Genomic DNA, 15,847 nt, shown 5'->3' on the forward strand with positions numbered 1-15,847 from the left:
CCGATTCTGTGTCTCCCTCTCTCTCTGCCCCTCCCCCGTTCATGCTCTGTCTCTCTCTGTCCCAAAAATAAATAAACGTTGAAAAAAAAAAAATTAAAAAAAAAAAAAAATAAATAAAAAAATAAGTAAGCGTTAAAAAATTTTTTAAAAAAGATAATGAAAATAATTACATGTGTTTCCTGAAGGATTACATGGTAATCTTCAAACTAAGACTTAACATTAGAGATGAAATAGTTAAAAACTGTCATCAAATCATGAAATTGTAGGATTTTTTTTTTCAGACACTAATTCCTAAGCACAGTCTATCCCCTCAAGAATTTCACAGTGTTGATGAAAGTGATCTTTTTCGGTAATTGTGACCACTTCCTACTCTGGCAGGTGCTGGTGAATTAAATGCCCCCTAGCTGAATTGGAATAGACATAGGCAGACTGTTACTACATATACTATCAGTGTATACTCCCCAAATAAACAAAAAAATTCTCTGATACCTTGAAAATCCTCTATCCTAGAGCTTTCAAAACAGTGACAAATTTTCCTGTACTTGGAGACAGCAAGCAAATGCATGGATACATAAATCCGTGTTTTCCGACTTGCTCTATTATCTTTGGGTATGTTGGGGAATTTGCTCCCATTACCAAAAGACTCTGGCCAAAGTTGAAAAGAATGGTTTCCTGTGGTTCAGAAATGGGGAGACTATGGCCAGGAGTTGCACATTGATGAGTCCATTTTTTTGTCTAACAGAATTATTCCTGAGTGCCCATTTTCAGAATACACTAAATCTAGTGTATTCAAATTTTTAATTAACTTAGTTTCATCTCTGTCAATTGACTGGGGGAAAAAAAAAACCCACATCAGAGTTTAGTGTGGTTGCAGCCAAATCATTTATATAGTAAGTTGAAAATTACTAACTTACCTGGACAATTACTTCTATGTTATGTGTCCCATTACTGTAGTTTCTTGGGTTCCACTTCAGTATGAAAATAGGACCAGACAAATGAATAGCTTGCCCTAAATGAATTCCATCAATCTTAACTGTGACAGAAGTAATGGAGGATAAGGAAAAGGCCAAGACTCTAAAATGAGAAAATACATAAGCATGTGGTTTTAGAGACTTATCACTATACTTAGAAAGGAGAATAACCCTATTATAACCTGAAATTATATAAATGTAGACAGAACCATCACACTGTATAACCATTCGTATGACTGCTAGTCCCAAGATCTAGTGGCTTTCTGAATCATGGCTCCTGGAGTTGTATTTTCTAAGCAAACCTGAGTTGGTGAGAAGCTAGAAACTATTCTTGTATTTTTTCGAAAGGAAAATCAATTTTCTTTTGACAAATAAATCTGCAGTAGATCCCAAGTTCTTTCTGAATAAACTGCTTGAAGTCCTGGTTTTTCATATAGGAAAAGAATATTGGTTAGACATCTCAATTTGTTAATCTAATGTTAATCCTACATCCACTCATTTGATTCCCAGTGTTATCTGCCCAAAGGAAACAATGTCATAAACAGAGCTAAGGCTACCAGGCCCTTTCAGAGAATATGATGTCTAAATCAGATGTCCAACTCCTATCCAAAAAACCTGACTGAGAGATATAGATTTCACTTCACTACTGACCAAAAATCAATCTGTCAATCAGCTTGATACCATTTTTTCCAGATTAATTAGTACATCTTTTAAAAGTACAATATCCAAAAATGATAAGAGTGCTGTGAAACTGGAACTCATATTGCCTGGTAACATTATAAATTAGTATCTGTTTTAAAAAGTAATTGGGTACCTTATGCACTGCTGGTGGGAATGTAAAATGGTACAGCCGCTATGGAAAACTGTATGGTGGTTCCTCAAAAAATTAAACATATAATTACCATGAGATCCAGCAATTTCATGTCTAGATATATTCCCAAAAGAAATGAAAGCAGGGATTTGACAGAGTATAGCCCTGTTCATAGTAGCATTATTCACAACAGGCAAAAGGTGAAAGCATAAGTGTCTATCAACAGATGAATAAACAAAATGTGATATATACACACAATGGAATATTAGCCTTAAAAAGCAAAAAAAATTCTGACACACTCTACAAGAGGGAGGAACCCTTAGGGCATTATGTTAAAGAAGCCAGTCACAAAAGGACAAATACTGTATGAGTCCCCTTAAATGAGGTTCCTAGAGTTGTCAAATTCATAGAGACAGACAGTAGAATGGTGACTTCCACGAGCTGGGGAAAGAGGGAAATCGGGAGTTATTGCTAGATGGGTACAGAGTTTCAGTTTTGGAAGATAAAAGTTCTGATGATGAATGGTGGTGATAGTTGTACAATATCAATGTACTTAATGCCCTTGAACTGTATACCTAAAAACCAGTAAAATGGTAAATTTTATGTTACATATATTTTGCTGCATTTTTTTAAAAAAGAATAATGATTTTAGTTGCCACAAAAAAAAAAAGTAATCGAATAGTGTTTATCAATAGTCTTAAGGGAATTCATATTTTCACCTAGAATTCCACTTCTAGAACTTTAGCTAAAGAAATTATTCAAATGAGTGTTGCCTGGGTGCCTCAGTTAAGTGTCTGAATCTTGGTTTCAATTCAGGTCATGATCTCATGGTTCATGAGTTCAAGCCCTGTGTCGGGGTCTGTGTTGACAGCATGGAGCCTGTTTGGGATTCTCTCTCTCCGTCTCTCTCTCTGCCCCTCCCCTGCTTCCACGCCTTCTTGCGCGTGCGCTCTCTCTCTCTCTCTCTCAAAAATAAACAAATAGGGGCGCCTGGGTGGTTCAGTTGGTTGAGCGACCGACTTCAGCTCAGGTCATGATCTCACGGTTTGTGAGTTCGAGCCCTGCATCGGGCTCTGTGCTGCCAGCTCAGAGCCTGGAGCCTGCTTCTGATTCCGTGTCTCCCTCTCTTTCTGACCCTCCCCCACTCATGCTATGTCTCTCCCTGCCTCAGAAGTAAATAAACATTAAAAAAAATAATAAAAATTAAAAAAAATAAATAAACATTAAAAAAAAAATTATTCAAATGAAGAAAAGAACCTACACACATCAGATGCTCATTCCCAAATTAGAAAAAAACATAAAGGTTCATCAATAAGAGAGGAAAATGGTTAGATAAATTGTGGTACATTCTCTCTCTTGAAGGAAAAAAAGTAGGAATTAGAACAGACTGTGCCCTACTATTACAATGATGGAAAAACATGCCTCGAAGAACATGCCTGAAAGAACTCAGAAATGTTAATAAAGCTCTATTTGGAGGGAAGGGGAGGGAAATATGATTACAGCAATGTAAAATGAGAAAATGAAATACACAAAAATTATAGTGGTAGGATTGTGGGTTTCTGGATTTTTTAAAAACTTTCAGCAGCTTAGGGGCATCTGGGTGGCAAGGTTGGTTACGGGTCCAACTCTTGATTTTGGCTCAGGTCATGATCTCATGGTTCATGGGTTCAAGCCCCGCATCGGGCTCTGCCCTGAGAGCATGGAGCCCGCCTGGGGTTCTGTCTCCCTCTCTCTTTCTGCCCCTTTCCCACTTGCTTTCTATCTCTCAAAATAAATAAAAGTAAACTTAAAATTTTTTTTTCAGCAGCTTCAAAAATTATATATATTTTAACTGAATGGGAATTAAACAGTAAACATTTTCTTTATAAAATGTTTACACTGTTGAGAAAAATAAAATGGGGCATCTCAGAGCTTTTACATAGGATTATAGTTGCACTCACTTATTCTCCATTAATATCAAACTGAAAGTAAATTCTGAAAAATTGCTACATACCTGATGTGTGTTGAATGAAGGAGTCTTTCTAGTGGTTCATGTGTAGCACAACTATATAGGAGTGACTTAGGATTAGTGATAAGAACCACAGGCCAGTCGCCAAAGATCAAATCTGCAAAGCTAAAGAGGTCATGATCAAAGGCAAAGATCCGGTACCTAGAGACCAGAAGACAAAAAGTAATTTAGTCACTTCATATTATAAGAGGGCATGAAGGTTATACACAAAACAAATGTAAAAATATAAAACTATACTTTGAGATCATGAATTTGAATGCAAAGTAAATTAACACTGTGTTTCTGTCCTTCTTCCCTTGCCCTGACCACTTTATACTTCATATTAGTCACAAATGGGATCTGATTGAAGAATTGAATTTAACTGTGCCTTAGAACAATGCCTTGTACATAACATGCACTCTTTCATTTTTAAGTAAATGCTTGTTAAATTAATTCATTTGATTTCTATACTTTAAGACTGTTTTGAATCTAAGACATCATCATAAGCTAATACTTAACATTCTTCATCTCTTCAAAAATGCTAATATTAACACAAACACAACTAGAAACACTTCAATCTTCTTTTAAACCTTTATTTCTATAATTTCAAGGAAATTTAACTGAAGTTGTTTTGGTTTTCTGAATGCATGGTGAAAGGTATAAATATTCATTAAAGAATAGCCAAAATTTTATATTTTGTACTTTTAAAACTGAGAAGAGAAATGATTAACTATGGCAGAAACAATAGTGCTCACCAAATACTCCACGTGCTCCCCTGCATTTCCCAGTCTCCCTGGTATTAGGTTGGGACCATGTGACTAGTTCTGGTCAATGGGCTGTGAACAGAAGTGACATGTATCACACTTCTGGTCCAAAGTACTTTAAGAGTGGGTCTGAATTCTCCATGCTCTCTTCCCTGCACTGGAACTGAGATATTGAGATAGTGGCATTATAAGACAGATGAAGTCTGAATCCTTGAGTCACCCCACGGAAGAGAAATGCCTTGACTCATACCAGATTTACATAAATGAAAAAATAACATCTGTTGTTATGTAAAGCCACTGATATTGTCTAGATTTATTTGTATCCATAACAAAGCCTAGCCTAATATTACTAGCATACTTTTAAAAACTCTTCTATTGTACTAATACACTTAAATGTTTATAAGGCAGGTATAGGTTAGGTCCTTTAGTAAAACTCCAGATAAAACCCCAGGGTTGGAACACAGGAGAGCAGGTGGGAAGAGAAAGAGAGGAAATGGTTTCATAATATCACTTAACTTGTAACTGTAGTATTTATAAGAAATAAATAAGCTGATCAAGGGTGAGGAAAGCTATCTGGTAAGAGGCAATCCCACCCCAGCCTACAACCTCACAGTCATGAATAGACAGGCCTTAACTCACAGTAATTACAGTTGCCAAATAATTACAGGCTTCAAGCATAGCTCTTAGACAGTTTCTAGTGGAGCCAAGTGAAATGAATAAGTACCTTCCAAGATGTAAAGCTATCTTTTCATTAATGGAAGTAGTTAAAAATAGAAAGATAACATATTCAGCTCAACAAATATTTATTTAGTGCCTAATATCTTCAGAGAACTGAGTTTGAATAAATTAAACAGCAATTGATAATAGTTAAACAATGAGATGATATTCATCTATATTTAAACTATTGTACTTAGTTATTCTCAAAATAGTTCTTTTCTATATACACTTAACTATACTATATGCTTTTGATAAACAAGTTAGGTTTTCTCAAAGAAAGACTTTTATCTTTATAAAACCAACTATCATGTATCTGAAGAACTTATATCACTAACATCTTATAGTAATAACTAGAAAAGGTGGATATAAAATTCAGAAGGAAAGTGTTACATTTTCAGTTCTAGTGTTTCTCAAAGTATGGTCCAAAGAGCTCCTGGTGGGCTTTAAAAAAATTCAGTTTCTTGCAGTTCTAGACCAACACAAATTATAGATAGGGCCTCAAAATTTTAATTTTTAATAAGCTTCTCCATAATCCTTGAGCACACAAGAGCTTGAGAACTATTTCCTAATGGATGCATCTTAAAAACCCAATGTAACATAGTGATGGCAAGCATAACTGTTGCAACAAGGTTTTTGCATATCAACATACATAACATATATATTACTTTAAAAATTTAGAGCTATCAGGGTGTCAGGGTAGCTCAGTGGGTTGGGCATCCGGCTCTTGGTTTTGGCTCGGGGCATGGTCTCAAGGTTCGTGGGTTGCTGAGAGCACAAAGCCTGCTTGGGATTCTGTCTCTGTCTGTCTGTCTGTCTGTCTCTCTCTCTCTCTCCCCCTCCCCCATACATGTGCACTCTCTCCCTCTCCAAATAAATAAATAAGCATTAAAAAAAACAAGACAAAAACAAAACTTAGAACTATCACAAGTTTTTCCTTAACTGGGATCACCCATGATAGCAATAAGAAACCTATCATTGCTTTATCAAGACTTACATATGTAAGGTTTATTTTGTGGGGTAGTTCCCTTACCTTCTGTTATCCTTCCAGTCTCCCACCTCAAGTTCCAAAGTGCCCTGGAGGTGACGAGTGTGCAAAACAGGCATCAGTCCGCCTAGTGTATGGAGGTGCCCACACAAGTACGCTGTAGCTGAACTAACCAATGAAAAATAAATGGAATAAATGAGCAGATAACTTGTGATGCCCAACTCATAAAAAGACCTCTTCAGGAAAGCAAGATGGGTTGAGTAACGTAAAAAAATTACAAATAATTAATTTTGATTTTGGAAGCCTGCCTCACCTCATTATTGACCGAATTCCTGGTGATGGAGAAAGGATAGTGGATGTTGTATAGTGTCCGAACCAAATACTGTGGTTGCTCCGACTACTTTCCTTAACGAGTAATAGAAGTTCCTCCATCCGTTTCTGAAATGGGAGAAAAACAGAAGGATCTTTAATTAGGGTTCAGGCTGAAATGTATAGATTAAGCATCTCCCTTGGAGTTTTATAAGTATATTATGTCTAGGGCTTAAACCCTACTAATTAATGACCTGTATGGTCCTGTTTTAAACTGTTTTCACATACATTATAATTCATTTGGTCCTAAAAATACATCTATGCTAGGGTGCCTGGGTGGCCCAGTCAGTTAAGGGTTCAACTCTTGATTTCAGCTCAGGTCATGATCTCATGGTTTGTGAGTTTGAGCCCTGCATGGGCCCCATGCTGACAGCATGAGGCCTGCTTGGGATTCTCTCCCTCCATCTCTCTCTGCCCCTTCCCTGCTCTCATGCACACATGAGTGCACTCTCTCCCTCAAAATAAATAAATAAACATTAAAAAAAAAATAACTCTATGCTAAGTAGGGCAGGTGTTATCCCCATTTGATGGATAAGGAAATTGAGAAGAATAATCTTTAAATTACATAAGTTTCTTTCTTTTTTATGATAAATTTCTTTATAGAAATAAAAAAGAACCTCTAATCTTTCAGCCCTGTATACTACATTGCAATTAATAAGGAGGATCTTGAGGGGGCACCTGGGTGGCTTAGTCGGTTGAATGTCTGACTCTTGATTTCGGTTCAGGTCATAACCTCACAGTTTGTGGGAAAAAGCCCTGTGTTGGGCTCCATGCTAACAATGAAGAGCATGATTGGGATTCTCTCACTCTCTCTGCTCCTCCCCAGCTTGAGTGCTTGTACTCTCTCTCTCTCTTTCTCAAAAATAAAATCATTAAAAAAAAAAAAAAGAGGATCTTGAAACTAAACTTCTAAAATAAGATGTACATATGTCCACAAAAAGCCTTATACCTAAATGTTCAAAACGGTTCTACTCAGGATAGCCAAAATCTAGAAACCATCAGTATATCCAAACAACAGAGTGCTATGCAGCAACAAGAAAAGAACTATTCGAACACACAATAGTATGGATGAGTCTCAAAAACATTATACTGAGCAAAATAAGCTAGACACAAGAGTAATACTGTATGATTTCATTTACATAAAATTCTAGGGGCGCCTGGGTGGCTTAGTTGGTTAAGCATCTGACTTCCGCTCAGGTCATGATCTCATGGTTTGTGGGTTCAGCCTGCATCATGCTCTGTGTTCACAGCTCAGAGCGTGGAGCCTGCTTCAAATTGTGTGTCTCCCTCTCTCTCTGCCCTTCCCCTGCTTGCTCTGTCTCTCTCTCTCTCTCTCTCAAAAATAAACATTATAAGAAAATTTTTAAGAAGATTAAAAAATAAATTCTAGAACAAACAAAACTAATCTATACTGACAGAAAACCAATCAGTGGTTCCCTAGGATTGGGGTGAAGACTGACTATACAACTTCCTGGGATGATAGAAATGTTCTATCTTGATTGTGGTGACAGTTATACAAGTATATACACTTGTCAAAATTCTTCAAACTCTTTAAATGAGTGCATATTATATGTAAATCATCCCTCATCAAGTTTATATCAAATATAATGTGTACATGTATAAATATAAGTGAATGATCTGTAAAGTGCTTATAGCAATGAATTCCTGGGCTGTACCTTCAGGGTTTCTAATTAATAAGTCTCTGCATTTTATAAGACTCCAACTGATTTTCATGCAGACCTGATGTTTGAATATCTTTAAAAAATTAAGGAGTAGGCTTTGATAATTACAAGATAACAAAATATACCTTCATTAAATAAAATGCCTACTAGAAAACAATGCATTGCACAATATTCTGTTCACTTGATTTCAAGCTCTTCTGAATCCTCATATCACTCTGAATCTCCTTCAGCACTTAGCAAATTCTGCCCTTATTGTAGTTATTTCTGCACTAGTTTTATGCCCCTCTGCTAGATTAAATATTCTGAGATGAAGGACTTGACTTTATCACTTTTGTATTCTTACATATGACCACATTTGTCTTGCATGTGGGCATGTGCTCATTAATGAGTAGACATTTGTTGTACTAAGAAATAATGAGAGGGGCTGCTGGGTGGCTCAGTCGGTTAAGCAGCTGACTTCGGCTCAGGTCATGATCTCGCGGTCCTTGAGTTCGAGCCCCGCGTCGGGCTCTGTGCTGACAGCTCAGAGCCTGGAGCCTGTTTTGGATTCTGTGTCTCCCTCTCTCTGACCCTCCCCTGTTCATGCTCTGTCTCTCCCTGTCTCAAAAATAAATAAAATGTTAAAAAAAAAAAAAAAAGAAATAATTAGAGTTTCTCACATGTGATCTTCCAGACACTTTTAATCTAGCAACAGTTTTCATCTAACTTACAAAAAAAAAATACTTTAAAAGAAACTTATTTACTTCAACGGTTGCCCTTCTCCTATTAAAAAAAAATACAGACCATTAGTTAGAAATGGCAACTATGGGGATTTAGGAATATACCATATAGTATAAAAGCTGTATGCTCTACACCTTGCAAAGTGCATGTTGCTCTTAGTACATATTTAATAAATGTCTACTGAATTATATAAAATGTGAGGTACTTCTTTGCCAGATTTTGGGATAGGGATAGCAATGAACAGGATAGCGATGACAGTGCTAAAGTAGCCAGTGATTTCTTCTAGCCATACTTGTAATCACAGTAAATGTTTTTTTCAAGAATTTCTTGATTAGAATTTGTTTACCTAGGATAGTTTTAAGAGAGCCACATGTATCCAAGAAAAAAAATAGGTTAGCTACAAAGGGAAGTGAGATTTTTACTGTACCTCATCTAAAATTCCAAAGAAATTATAGGGTCTCTTGGGCCCTGGATTTTGGGTGGCATCCAAAGAGATGAAAGAATAGTTGCCAAAGGGAGTACTGTGGACATAATGGAAAGAGCCATCCCTACGTACGGCAGAATATTTCCTAAAAAATACAAGACAGGAAAGTTTTAATGCAATCACAAAAAGACAGAATGAGTTTAAATTCCTTCCCTTGTATCACACAATATTTTGCCTCCCTTTGAAAAGAAAATTTCCTGATCAACAGAGAAATACACTAAACTAGATCTGCAATAAACTGATTAAAAGAAATTTTAAAGTTTTTCCCATTGTCTACAAAGATTCAAGCAATCTAATTAATCAATAACCAAACAAAAGGTCATCAAGCAAAGCAGAGAAGTAGGTAGCTATTTTAGGCAGTTAGAAAGAGATCAATTAGAATCCAGCAAAATGGTATTTACCAATCGTTGAAAAATTTACTAAGAAGCTACTAAGTACCTAAGAGAATTCTTGGTGTAATGAGATACAAAAGGTGTTTACATCTTGAAACAGGACTACAGAAGCTTAACTCACAATAAAGCCTTGCAAAGATGAAGTCATCAAGCCAGGAGAAAAATGTTAGTTAGGTCTGGGTCAGTAAATCTTTTTCAGTTCCTAAAAATGTATTGGTAACATACACAGGGCACACATTCAGTAATGAAAGTCCTCACTACCTAAATATCAACAGTGTTCAGGTGTCCATAAGGTTGGAAAGTAAAGATCAGGGGGAAAGTACAGAGAACAGAAACTCATTAAGATTTGTTGAATAGGGGCGCTTGGGTGGCTCAGTCGGTTGGGCGGCCGACTTTGGCTCAGGTCATGATCTCGCGGCCCGTGAGTTGGAGCCCCGCATCGGGCTCTGGGCTGACAGCTCAGATCCTGGAGCCTGTTTCAGATTCTGTGTCTCCCTCTCTGACCCTCCCCCATTCATGCTCTGTCTCTCTCTGTCTCAAAAATAAATAAACGTTAAAAAAAAAATTAAAAAAAAAAAAAAAAAGATTTGTTGAATAAACATGAAGGAAGGTATAGATTGCATTAGGGACATATTTATATCACTCAAATGTCAAAATATTATAAGAAATAGGTAAGTGTCTTATATGACACTTTACCTAAAAGCACAAATAGAAAATACAAATAGGCTTCTGAAACAATGTGTTATCAGAAAGCTATATTTAAGCCACAACAGTCATCAAATATATCATAAAATAAATATATTGTCATACATATTATAATTAATAGTCAATTAGTTCTATTGCCTCTCTTCTTGGTATTTTTAAATTTTCTATATTGGGGGTTTTTTCCTCACTAAAATTTTTATTTGTATTTTTGCTGCTTAATTTGTTTTCAGAGTTATTCTTTAGGTTCTTATCATCTCACATATGTTGTTTCATTTCCTACATTTCTAACATATTACAATCCAACTATCTAAAAATAAACCCCACTATTTGAAAGCAGAGGTTAAAATACCTATTTTACCTATGATACCTATTAACATTTTCTAAATGCTGGATTCTGGCATTCTCTGGGACATTTTTAAAATCAAGATTTAGCTTTAAGAGTTTTTTTTTTCCTTCAGGTTGATGTATCTGTAGTGTCTATTTCTCTGGCAAAATGCCATTTATTAAAAATTCAGATAAAGTTTGGGGTGCCTGGGTGATTAAGTCAGTTAAGTGTCCGACTTCAGGTCAGGTCATGATCTCATAGTTCGTGGGTGTGAGCCCCACATCAGGCTCTGTGCTGACAGCTCAGAGCCTGGAGGCTGCTTCAGATTCTGTGTCTCCCTCTCTCTTTGCCCCTCCCCTGCTCATGTTCTGTCTCTGTCTCTCAAAGATAAATAAATGTTAAAAAAACATTCAGATAAAGTTTAGGTGTTTAGAAACAAAAACAGAAAGGTAAGAAACTTTCAAGTGACTAAAATCCTCACTCTCCTGATAACAGACCCTAAGTCCTGTTAATTCTTCTTTGAAAATGTTTCTTAGTTCATCTCCATAGTCACCATCAAAGATACAAACAGATAACAGAAAATTTTCATCTCTGACCTTTTCCTTCCTCACATTAACAAAAGAGGACAACTTCATTCTCCAAGTTATGGTGACTCTAATTACATGTTAGTTAACCAATGCTTTTTGACCTACCACCTTCTAGCTGATGTCATAATCATCATATCTATGTACTTTGTTAGATAGGTTTGTCTCCTATCACTTCAGGCCCTTCCATATCATGACGGGACTATTATAGGACTCTCCTGTTTGCTCTATAAAACTCCAATCTCCCTCTTTTTTCCTTATTATCCCTATCTTTTTTCTTTTTTTGCTGTGTGATTGCCCTTTATAAAATATTATTTCATTATGTGACTTGTCTCCTTAGGAATATGTACTGAATTATGAACCATTACTCAACACATCTAAATTTCTAAACTTGTCACTTAAAATCTCCATAAATTGGCCCTAAGCTACCTACCCAATGTCATACCAGTCCTCAAAATGGTCCTTTATTCTGGTGATGCCAGTTTCCCTACTGTCCCTAAAAGCTCATTCTAGCTTTTAAAGCTCTGGGGTTTTACCTAAAATATACCCCCTGGGGAGCCTAAGTGGCTTAGTCGGTTAAGCAACTGACATCGGCTCAGGTCATGATCTCACAGTTTGTGAGTTCAAGCCCTGCATCAGGCTCTGCACTGCCAGGGCAGAGCTTGCTTGGGATTTTCACTCTCTCCTCTCTCTCTCTGCCCCTCTCCCAGGTGTGCTTTCTCTCTCAAAATAAATAAACTTTTGGGGCGCCTGGGTGGCGCAGTCGGTTAAGCGTCCGACTTCAGCCAGGTCACGATCTCGCGGTCCGTGAGTTCGAGCCCCGCGTCAGGCTCTGGGCTGATGGCTCAGAGCCTGGAGCCTGTTTCCGATTCTGTGTCTCCCTCTCTCTCTGCCCCTCCCCCGTTCATGCTCTGTCTCTGTCCCAAAAATGGATAAACGTTGAAAAAAAAAAATTAAAATAAATAAATAAATAAACTTTTTTTTAAAAAATGTAAAAAAACATATATATATATATTACACACACATATGTATACATACATATACATATATACCCCTTAAAATTTCTTACTTCCCCAAATGCTACCTATCTTTTAAGACTGAATGCACTTTTTACTTCTTTTATAATGTCTTCTCTAACTTGCAACTAGTAGATACGTAAGTTCTGGAGATCTAATGCACAGCATAGTAATTATAACCCACAATACTGTATTATAAATTTGGAAGTTACTAAGAGACTTGGGGTGCCTGGGTGGCTCGGTCGGTTAAGTATCCAACTCTTGATTTCGGCTCAGATCATGATCTCACAGGTTCGTGGGATCAAGCCTCACATCAGGCTCTGTGCTGACAATGTAGAGCCTGCTTGGGATTCTCTCTCTCCTTCTCTCTCTGCCTCTCTGTCAAAATAAATACATAAACTTAAAAAAAAAGTCAATAAGAGACTAGATCTTAATTATTCTTATCACAAAAAAGAAATGATAATTATGTGTTGGTAATCACATTATTAGCTAACTCTAAGGTAGTCATCATTCCACCATATATAAATGTATCACATAAACATGTTGTACATCTTAAACTTACACAGTGTTATATATCAATTAAATCTCGATAATAAAATAAAATGAAGTCTCCTCTATGTCTGCCCTATGCTGACTTCTGCCCTTTCAGATTTCTCATAGTGATTATCACGTGTACCAAATAATCTAGCATTTCATCAGTCATCCTTTCATTGTTCTTTTCTAATTGTTTCCTAAACAATTCTTATCTCCCTTAACTGGACTTCCTTGAAGGTAGAGACTACATTTTTTAATATTAGTTCTTGTATCTTTCACATTACCCAACTAATGATGGGCTCTCAATAAATTCTCACTACTTGAGTGATTGACATTGTAAGACAAAACTATCAAATACTATGGAACTGAAAGTGAAATTACAACTAAAAGAAGCCCAACACATTGAAACTAGAGAACTGGTCTCTAACTTAAACAGCCTTTCACATTCACAGTCTTTTTCACATTCACAGCAGATAAAGAAAATTCTAATATTTCTATGGCATACTGGGACAAAAGGACAGAGCAGCCAGGGTGACCAACGATGCTCCTAGAGGCTAAGAGAATCAGTTTCTCAGTATTCTTAAAATCCACAGTACTCTAGTGACAAACTCTAACCTAAATGACTTCTGAGGTACAGCATGGTGACTAGAGTCAAAAACACTCTTGTATATTTGAAAGTTGGTGAGAGTAGATTTTTAAAGTTTTTATCACAAGAAAAAAAAGTGTTTTAACTATGCGTAGTGATGGGTGTTAACTAGACTTATCGTGGTTACTATTTCACAATATACACAAACATCAAAATTTTATGTTGTACACCTGAAATGAATATAATGTTATATGTCAGTCATACCTAAGTAAAAAAAACTAAAATTAAAAAAACGACTTCTGCTATGCATCAATGGCAAAAAAAGTTTCTGTGAAATAGTGAAAGTATTTATTAGGCAATAAAAAGCATTAAAGTATATGAAATAAAAGGAATTAAAGAAAGAAAAAGGCTTGGGAGGAAAAAAAAGAATTTAATCTGTCACTGAATACACAAAAATTCTATATTACCAGAGGGTCTTTATATAGAAATTTTGTCACTTAAAAAATGTTTTTACCCATTCATTGACTTGACTGCACCCTCCTTGTACTACCTCATGGTCTTCTGTTCATTACAGTACCTGTAATAATTCTCGACACTCTCCAGACTTGCAATGTTGAATACATCTAATTAAAAGGAAAAGAACAAACATCATCTATATTAAAAAGGATGATACAAATATGTTAATGATTAAAGCAAAATGGCAATACTTTCAATAACCCTTTAAATGCTAGAATGCCAATAAATTAGCTTGATAATTCTTAAATCTTGATAAAAGAATTCATACTATCTGGAAACTTACTATCTGGAAACTTACTACTTAATACTAGAGAATAATAAATACTTTGATACTATGTACTATACAGTATAAATCAATTTCAAGTTGTAAGATTGGACTGTTGCTGCTGTTTTAATCCTGTGAAACATGCCTGATACAAAGATCCATGCCAAGTGTTTCTGAACAGCAGATCACTTTGATAACAGGGCCAATGTCCTTCTCTTCTTAAGTCTCAAAACGATTCAGTAAGAAAAGAGTTATATAATGGTAACGGGTAAGGTGGTCCTAGAACACTTATCTGGAAATAATGATGATTTCATAGAGCTCGACTGCCTGGTTGCAATAACTAAAATTATTTACCTCGGCTTGGAATTCCAAGAATCTACTACATTTCTAATAACTTTAGAGAATAAGTTGTTAAGTCCAATTTAGGACAAAAGAAATATTATTGTGTATGTAATCCTCTTACTAAAAGAACTACACTGTTATAGTTAATCTTAATAAAAAATAGTTTCCTCCTATCTTAACACAGTATATAAACATGTATAAAAACACATACCATAAGCATTTGTGCCTAAAAGTCAAATTAGATTATCATGAACTCCAAAGGACAAGTTCTGCTCACAAGATCTAATCACAAGAGTCTGACATTTATTACTTGAAATAAAGTAGCTTGGCCTGAAAAAATGTTTTAAATATGTACAGGCATGCTTTTTATTGCAAAAGAATTTGATCTCTACCACTAATTAGGATTAGGAAAAAAGGGAAATGTAAATACAGATCTTCCTCAATTTACAGACAAATCCACTATAAGTTGCAAATATTTAAGTAGCCACCTGGGTGGCTCGGTTGGTTAAGTATCTGACTTTGGTTCACATCGTGATCTCACGGTTCGTGGGTTCGAGCTTCATGTGGGGCTCTAGTGATAACAGCTCAGAGCCTGGAGCCTGCTTCAGATTCTGTGTTTCCCTCTCTCTCCGCCCCTCCCCTGCTCGTGCTCTGTCTCTCTCTCAAAAATAACTTTAAAAAAACATAAAAAAAGAAAAAAGAAAAAATGCATTTAACACACCTAAACTACTGAACAAGAGATTATCCTCACCTACTTTAAACATGCTCAGAATGTTTAAAGGCATTTTATAGGCACTATATAGGCATTATAGGCATTATAATGTTTATAGGCATTAGCCTATAGTTCGGCAAAATCATCTAACACAAAGTCTGATTTATAATAAAGTGTTGAATAGCTCATGTAACTTATTGAATACTATACTTAGAGTGAAAAATGGAATAGTTGCATGGGCACAGAATGGTTATAAGGTTATTGGCTGTTTAACCTGGTGATCGTGTTCAGCATTACCAGAGTATCATACCGCATATCACTAGCCCAGGAAAAGATAAATATTCAAAATTTGAAGTATAGTTTCTATTGAATGTATATCA

General features: G+C 36.0%; 1 protein-coding gene across 6 annotated transcripts in view; it reads right to left on the minus strand.

Annotated features, from left to right (window-relative positions):
* The window catches only part of TMEM62 (transmembrane protein 62), a 33,911-nt gene that overhangs the window by 14,603 nt on the left and 3,461 nt on the right, over positions 1-15,847 (minus strand). For 3 of the 6 annotated variants that reach the window (XM_047862252.1, XM_047862257.1, XM_047862258.1), the window contains 6 exons: positions 14,210-14,255; positions 9,434-9,575; positions 6,549-6,673; positions 6,281-6,403; positions 3,776-3,931; positions 915-1,074 (listed from right to left, as the gene is read on the minus strand). In XM_047862252.1, the coding sequence (XP_047718208.1) occupies positions 915-1,074; positions 3,776-3,931; positions 6,281-6,403; positions 6,549-6,673; positions 9,434-9,575; positions 14,210-14,255 (752 nt within the window). Of the gene's footprint in view, positions 1-914; positions 1,075-3,775; positions 3,932-6,280; positions 6,404-6,548; positions 6,674-9,433; positions 9,576-11,508; positions 12,074-14,146; positions 14,256-15,847 lie in introns of those variants that run through there. The other 3 variants (XM_047862253.1, XM_047862256.1, XM_047862254.1) reach the window with 3 other exon arrangements.

Source organism: Prionailurus viverrinus, chromosome B3 (assembly GCF_022837055.1).
Source record: "Prionailurus viverrinus isolate Anna chromosome B3, UM_Priviv_1.0, whole genome shotgun sequence".
Taxonomy (NCBI): Eukaryota; Metazoa; Chordata; class Mammalia; order Carnivora; family Felidae; genus Prionailurus; species Prionailurus viverrinus.